At 48.2% G+C, this 7,993-nt stretch overlaps 2 protein-coding genes across 2 annotated transcripts; both read left to right on the top strand.

Annotated features, from left to right (window-relative positions):
- The first annotated feature begins 1,209 nt into the window (after positions 1 to 1,209).
- Positions 1,210 to 2,211, top strand: LOC126668572 (uncharacterized). Its single transcript, XM_050361765.1, has 2 exons — positions 1,210 to 1,553; positions 1,617 to 2,211. The coding sequence occupies exons 1-2, from the start codon at positions 1,210 to 1,212 to the stop codon at positions 2,209 to 2,211; spliced, it is 939 nt and encodes a 312-aa protein (XP_050217722.1).
- A 593-nt stretch (positions 2,212 to 2,804) lies between these two features.
- On the top strand, positions 2,805 to 6,897 carry LOC126668580 (uncharacterized). The gene is made up of 8 exons (XM_050361768.1): positions 2,805 to 2,955; positions 3,133 to 3,246; positions 3,532 to 3,829; positions 3,950 to 4,053; positions 4,147 to 4,556; positions 4,701 to 5,247; positions 5,329 to 5,840; positions 6,823 to 6,897. Exons 1-8 carry the CDS (start codon positions 2,805 to 2,807, stop codon positions 6,895 to 6,897), a joined length of 2,211 nt encoding a protein of 736 aa, XP_050217725.1.
- Positions 6,898 to 7,993: the final 1,096 nt, after the last annotated feature.

Consider the following 7,993-nt stretch of genomic DNA (forward strand, 5'->3'; position numbering starts at 1 on the left):
GCGTTAGAGACACTTGTGACACGACATAAGCACAGTAATCGAAACGACGCGTTAAAGAGACTTGAAATGCGCCATACTAATCTAGCGTCACTTATTACGCACGCTTTGCGTAATATCACCTAACCATGCTTAGGTAATCAGAACGACGCATCAAAAAGACTTGAGTAGCGACATATTAATCTAGCGTAACGTTTCACGCACACTTTGCGTAATATAACCTAACTATGCTTAGGTAATCGAAACGACGGGTTAATAAGCATGGTAATCAAAACAACGCGTTTAAGAGACTAAAGACGCAAGATACTAATATAGCGTCACTTTTCACGCAGACATTGCGTAGTATAACCTAACCATGCTTAGGTAAACGGAACAACGCGTTAAAGAGCATTGAGATGCGACATACTAATCTAGCCTCACTTTTCACGCACACCTTGCGTAACATAACCTAACCATGGTTAGGTAATCAGAACGACACATTAAAGAGACTTGAGACGCGATATACTAATCTACCGTCACTTTTCAGGATGGTCGTCCTCCGAGAGAAGAAGGTCGGAACGATCACCCACGACCCAGACCTAGGGGTCCCACAGAGCATCAAGCACCAAGAGGCGAAGATCATCGTGACACTAATCTGCCGAGAGACGAAGGTCGGCATGATCGTCCTCTGCCGAGAGACGAAGGTCGGCATGATCGCCCTCTGCCGAGAGACGAAGGTCGGCATGATCGCCCTCTGCCGAGAGACGAAGGTCGGCATGATCGCCCTCTGCCGAGAGACGAAGGTCGGCATGATCGCCCTTTTCCGAGAGACGAAGGTCGGAATGATCCTCCTCCTCCTCGAAGGGAGGGGGTGCAAGACGAGAATCTACCACCGGGGACACAGCGCGGTGACGCTGGCTTGGGGAGGGGAGACCCAGACCCGGAGGCAGATCCTCTGCGGACCGCGAGAGCAGGAGTTCCACCGGTCAGGAGAAACGGGGCAGAAAGTGTTCACAGCTCGGGTGCAGCGTCACAGCATCAGAAAACTTTGTATGACGAAGTTACTCGTCTGGTCCAGGCCGAGCTGGATAAGCATAAAGGGCATAAGGCAGAGTCTCGACCTTTCACTACCTGTGGCATTGCTAGCCCCTTGTCAAAGGCTATATGGGACGACCCATTTCAGATAAGTTTAAATATCCGCCCATTGACAGATATAACGGTAAGTCCGACCCGATGACTCATTTAAGTTGCTTTCAGATTGCCATGGGAGTCCAAAGTGTCTCGGACGCCACAGTGTGCAAAGTGTTCCCTTCAACGTTGAGCGATGCAGCGCAAAAGTGGTACCAGAACCTCAAGGAGGGCTCTATTACTAGTTTCAGGGAGCTCGCTATGGCCTTCAAAACTCACTTTGCTCCAAGCATCGAGCGAAAGAAAAGATCCAGTGATTTGAAGAAATGCTTTCAAAAGCAGGGAGAAAGTTTGAAAGCTTACATTGCTCGGTTTAACGCCGAGGCGATCATGATAGAAGATCTGAACGATGATACCGCCATCGATTCTATGAAAGATAACACCGGCATGCAAGTCTTCCGAGACAGCCTGATCACCAACCCGGTTGACACTTACACCGAGTTGATGGACAGGGCTTGGAATTATATCAATCTCGATGAGGAAAGGCAGAGGAAGTCTTACGGGATGGCTAGCCCGGTTCCCAGTAAAACGCAGAATGCTCAGGGATCCAACCGTAGCCAAGATCGGTACCGACCTCTGAATGAGACTTCGGGGTACAGGGGTAACAAGCCGTTCAATGCTCAAACCAGTCCGCCAAGCACGGGGCCTGGTACTAAGCCGAGTTTCAGTATTGGGGGAGGAACTGAAGGATACGTGGACCGAGCCGGAGTGCCGAGACAATATGTACCACTTAATACTCCAAGGGAGCAGATTCTATCCTGGATCAAGCACAACAATGAAGAGATTCGTTATCCACCGAGGCTAGTAAAAGATGGAGACCGATCCAAGTTCTGTGATTTTCATGATGGTTACGGCCACGAAACAGAGGAATGTGGACGTTTGCGAAGTGAGATAGACAAGTTAGTCTGCCAGGGGCGATTACAACATTTTGTTGCGGCCAAGGAGGGCCAAGACCGAGGAAATACGAGGGTCAACTCGGTCAGGTCGGAGCCAGGGGGAGCAGGGAAGCCCAATCCCCATCAAAGAAAACACAAGTCACGGGAGTAATCAATACTATCTCAGGAGGAACTTTAGAATCCGAGTATGGTCGCAAACGCAGAAAGAAAAAGCAAAAGATGGTTATGTCGGTATCTACGGGGTCGCCATGGCCTAACATTGTTTTCGGGCCAGAGGATGCGAAAGGAGTAGATTTTCCTCATGAAGATGCTTTGATTGTATCCGCCATCATTGGATCGAAATGGGTCAAACGATTGCTGGTGGACGATGGTAGCTCGGTTAACTTGTTGACTCTGTCAGTCTTTGTCGATGGGAGGATCCAAAACTGATCTTAAACCTGTGAACATTCCCCTCCTGGGGCTGGGAGGAGCTCCGGTTACCCCAGAAGGCAGGGTCGAGCTAGACTTGGAACTCGGTATCGAAATACCTCAGGAGGACGGAACAGAGGGAATCCTGGCGGAACCAACACGGAAGGTACGTTCACTGTTCATGATACTTGACATGCCTCTAGCATATAATGGTATCCTTGGTAGACCTATGTTGTATAGCACAGGTGCAGTGACTAGTATTCGTTACTTGATGATGAAAATCCCAGTGGAAAACGAGGTTATAACTATTAGAGGAAATCAAACCCTATCTAGGCAATGCTACATGGCAACGATGGGCAGCACGGTGGAAACGATGAACATCGATACACCGGAGCTGCTCCTCAGAGAGAAGAAAGCTCAGAAACCCCGAGAAAACTTAGAAACAATTTAACTTACAGAGGGATCCGAGATATGTGTAAAGCTGGGGGTAGATTGGCCAAACGAGCACCGGGAAGCTATCATAGCTCGGATAAAACAATATGTGGAGGAGTTTACCAACAAGCCAGAGGATATTGGGGGGTAGACCCTAAGATAATCTCGCACAAGTTAAACGTGGATGCTAAATGCAAGCCTGTCAAGCAAAAGAAAAGAACTTTCTCTCTAGAGAAACAGATTGCTATCCGAGACGAAGTGGAGAAGCTTTTGAAAGCTGGATTCATCAGGAAAGTAGATTATCCGGAGTGGCTGGCTAATGTGGTTTTGATCAAGAAGTCCAACGGTAGATGGAGGCTTTGTATAGATTTCACTGATCTAAACAATGCCTGCCCAAAAGACAGTTTTCCTCTGCCGAACATTGACCAACTGGTGGACGCAACGTGCGGATTTGCGGTCTACGCATTCTTAGATGCTTCTCAGGGATATCACCAGATCCCGATGAGTAAAGATGACGAAGAAAAGACAGCTTTCACAACGGATCTGGGGACTTATTGCTACAAGAAGATGCCTTTTGGTTTGAAAAATGCTGGGGCAACCTATCAAAGACTCATGAATCATGTTTTCAAAGATCAACTGGGCAAGAACGTCGAGGTTTATGTAGATGACATAGTCGTGAAATCCAAGGGGATCGAGGATCACGCAGAGGATCTGGCAGAAACTTTTGAAAAGCTGAAGGGTTTTAACCTCAAGCTGAACCCGGAAAAGTGTGTTTTTGCAGTCCGCTCTGGGAAATTTCTAGGGCACCTCATCTCGGAGAAAGGCATCGAGGCGAACCCGGAGAAAATCGAGGCAGTAATGAATATGAAAGCCCCGAGCTCGGTAAAAGAAGTGCAAAAGTTGAACGGAAGAGTCACGGCGTTGGGAAGGTTCATGAGTTGTTCGGCCAAACGATGTTTGCCATTTTTCAAAATCCTGAAGAATACAAAGAATTTCAAGTGGACGGAGGAGTGTAACACAGCTTTTGAAGAACTAAAGGTTTACCTCAGCAAACCCCCAGTGCTAGGTAGACCTGAGCCAGGGGAAATCTTATATTTGTATCTCTCGGTGAATGACGAGACAGCAGCGGCGGTCCTGGTGAAGGAAGATAAGGGTCTGCAAACCCCAGTTTACTATCTCAGCAGGGTCTTGAAAGGCCCGGAGGTCAGATATCCAAAAATTGAGAAATTTGCTTTGGCATTGAAAGTGGCGGCGGAAAAGCTAAGGAGATATTTCGAGGCTCACATCATTGTAGTACGTACGAACCAACCTCTGAGAAAGGCGTTGCAGAGGCCAGAAATGTCAGGACGGCTAGTCAGCTGGTCGGTCCAGCTGGGAGGATACGACATCCGGTATGAACCGAGACCGGCTCTAAAAGCACAAGTATTGGCAGATTTCATAGCCGAGACCACAGCAAGCGACCAGCCTGAGGAGCCTGACGAACAACTTCTACAGTGGGTCTTAGAAGTCGATGGGGCATCAAATCTGGAAGGATCGGGGGCAGGCGTAGTCTTGAAAGGCCCTCACGGAGTTATACTCCGAAGCTCGGTGAAATTCGATTTCCCGGCATCCAATAATGCCGCGGAGTATGAGGCTCTGTTGATCGGATTAAGAATGGTAAACGTGGTCAAGGCCGAGCACGTAACAATAAGGAGTGATTCTCAGTTAGTCGTTTGTCAAATCTTGGGTACTTTTGAAGCTCGGGATTCGGAAATGAGAAGATACGTGGACAGAGTCAAGTTCTTCTTGAACAAGATTCAGGAGCTCGGAGGAAAATGGGTGATAGAGCAAGTTCCTCGTTTGGAAAATCAAGAGGCAGATGTACTAGCCAAAGCAGCAACAGTGAACGAAAAGATACCGGGGGTCCATTTCTCTGTTCAAAAACATTCCAGCATCGACAACCACGAAACCATTTTCCTAACTCAGCCTTTGGAAAATTGGATACAAGGCATAGCCCACTATCTGATGGACGGAACTCTGCCAGAAAACAGAGATAAAGCATACAAAATCTTGCGACAAGCCCCGTACTACGCGTTCCTCGACGGAATCTTATACAGGAAGTCATTCACCCACCCGTGGTCGAGATGCCTGACAGCAGAGGAAGGGGAATATGTTTTGAGGGAAATACATGAAGGGATTTGTGGAGCACATATAGCTCCTCGCATGTTGGCAAAGAAAGCAGTGTTGCAGGGATACTACTGGCCCCTAATGGTCAGACAGGCAGAGGAGATAGTAAAGAAGTGTGAAAACTGTCAGAGGCATCAGAACATCCGACACGCTCCCACCACAGAGCAGTGTCCTATTACCAGTCCTTGGCCATTTGCAACTTGGGGAATTGACATCCTGGGACCTTTCACGCCAACCACGGGGCAGAAAAAGTTCTTGATAGTGGCAGTAGATCACTTCACAAAGTGGATCGAGGTAGAGGCAGTGAGCACCATCACAGAAGCTCGGATCAGGGATTTCTTCTGGAGGCAAATTGTGTGTCGTTTCGGTATACCCAGAGCATTGGTAACTGATAACGGAAAGCAGTTCAACTACCGAGCATTTAAGGAATTTTGCAATGACTTGCACATTGACCTGCGTTTCACTTCGGTAGTTCACCCGCAAAGCAATGGGATGACCGAAGTAACCAACCGGACAATCCTAAAAGGGCTTAAGGCCAGGCTAGGGGAGTTCGATAGACAGTGGCTGGAAGAGCTACCAATGGTCATATGGGCTTACCGAACCACCCCAAGGGCAGGCACAGGAGACACCCCGTTTTCTTTGACATATGGGTGTGAGGCAATGATACCTGTAGAAATCGGGATGCCAACGCTAAGGGTCCAGTTCTTCGATGAGGCTAAGAACGAGGAAGAACAGAAACTATGCCTAGACCTGTTGGAAGAGCGAAGAGAGCAGGCATCACTTAGAATCGAAGCATACAAGCAAAGAATGGCTAAGTATCACAACAAGAGAGTTAAACCCTTAAGTTTCCAAGTCGGCGATCTAGTCCTGAGACGGGCAGACATTGCTAAGGGAAATGCTGGAGTAGGAAAACTCGAACCCAACTGGGAAGGCCCCTACCGAGTCACTGAGGTCGGACGAGCAGGAGCTTACAAGATAGCACACATGTCGGGCAGGGTGCTCCCGAGAACTTGGAACTCCCAGGTTCTTCGGAAATACTATCAGTAGTCACTTGTTTTCATTCTCGAGGTACCTAGGGGTTTTTTCACTTATGTTTGAGTTAGGATTTCGTAAAACTCAAACATAAGTTTTTCCCCTCAATGAATAAAAAAGATTAAAAAGAATTCATGTCTTTTCCAAAACCCGAGCACTCTACTCGGTAAATTTTTTTTTTTCACGGGCTATGTGCCATCCACGGGCTATGTGCCACCAGCGGGCTATGTGCCATCTACGGGCTATGTGCCATCCACGGGCTATGTGCCATCCACGGGCTATGTGCCATCTACGGGCTATGTGCCACCAGCGGGCTATGTGCCATCCACGGGCTATGTGCCATCTACGGGCTATGTGCCACCAGCGGGCTATGTGCCATCTACGGGCTATGTGCCACCAGCGGGCTATGTGCCACCAGCGGGCTATGTGCCACCAGCGGGCTATGAGCCATCTACGGGCTATGGGCCACCTACGTACTACGAGCAATTCTGACCCCAAGCAATGACAACCCCGGGTTGTCCCAAGACGACAGGTTATCCACACCGAGCAACCCGTTTAAACTTCATCTCAGAATAACAAAGAACCTATTCTAGCATTTTTTATCCCAAGTCCTAGCCAAGAGCCTATATATAAAAACAACAAAGAAGCTAGAAAATTCACATTACTGAAACCAGCTCGGAGGCTAAACTAAGTTAGTCATAAAAACATGTTGCCACATACTTAGTCAAAATCGTCAAAAATAAAAAACAAAGCAAAATTCATTCAAAGAAAACAACATGGATATAACAAGAAAACATAGGCATTCAAACAAGCAAAAAACAAGATATATATACAAAGGAAAAAGGTCAAACCTTGCAAAAAAAAATATTCAAGATATGGCAAAAGAGCACAGGGCTCAGCATTCCAAAAATTACAATACTATGAAACAAAAAACAAAAATTGTTCAAATATTACAAATAACAAACTGCTGCTTTAGTTCGGGCCCTGGTCTTGATCATCAGCCAGATAATCTTCGATATCTGCTGGCATATCATAATCCTCGGGCAGCTCCTTAGCTCGGCGGTGCAGCTCCAGCACGTCTAGTTTGAAGTCCGAAACATCGACGTCGGCTCCAAACCGGCTTCTCACATACTCCCCGGCCTGGACCTCCCCGACATACAGCATCTTTCGGAAATCTTCATACAGACCTTCTTCCCGAGCAGCCGACTCGGAAACTTTAGCCTCAGCATCCCCGACCCGCTTGGTGGCTTCCTCCAGCTTTTTCTTCTGGTCGTCCACGGTGTCCCGGAGCCCCTTGCTTGCCAACTCATTCCGGCGAGTTATGTCAGCAAGCTGCTTTGAAAAATCCTCTTTTTCAGCAGCCTTCTCGGTCTCCAGCCGACTAACATCTCTCCGCAAAGACTCCAGGACTCCTAAGTCCTCAGCGCGCCGGTCCTCAGATTCCTTCTGCTGGCTTTCCAAATTTGCCACCAAGGAAGCCCCTTCCGAGGCCCTCCTCTCTGCTTCGGCAGCTCGCTTCTCAGCATCCCGGAGTTTAGACCTCGCCGACAGCAGAAGGTCCTTAGTCAGGAGAAGGTCAACCTCGTTTTTATTAGCGTTCTGATCCGCCAAATAAGACATCTGAGCAGCCTGCAGTAAAAACAAAGCATGACTAAAGGCTAGATAAAAGCAAACACTTAGAAAAATTTAGTCAAACTAAAGAATACCTGAAGGCAGAGAGAGGAGACCGCGGCCAACAGGTTCTCGGGCTTATGCGTCTTTTAGTAAGCCAGGTCTATGGGCAGCGTGGTCACTCGGGCTACATCCCCCGCAATGGGCAGCTCGGTCAACGTCGGGCGGGCCCCATCATTATGTCGGCTCACCCACTCGGCAAAGCTGGTCCTAGTTATCGTCTG

The sequence above is a fragment of the Mercurialis annua genome, linkage group LG1-X (genome assembly GCF_937616625.2).
Source record: "Mercurialis annua linkage group LG1-X, ddMerAnnu1.2, whole genome shotgun sequence".
In the NCBI taxonomy this organism is placed as follows: domain Eukaryota; kingdom Viridiplantae; phylum Streptophyta; class Magnoliopsida; order Malpighiales; family Euphorbiaceae; genus Mercurialis; species Mercurialis annua.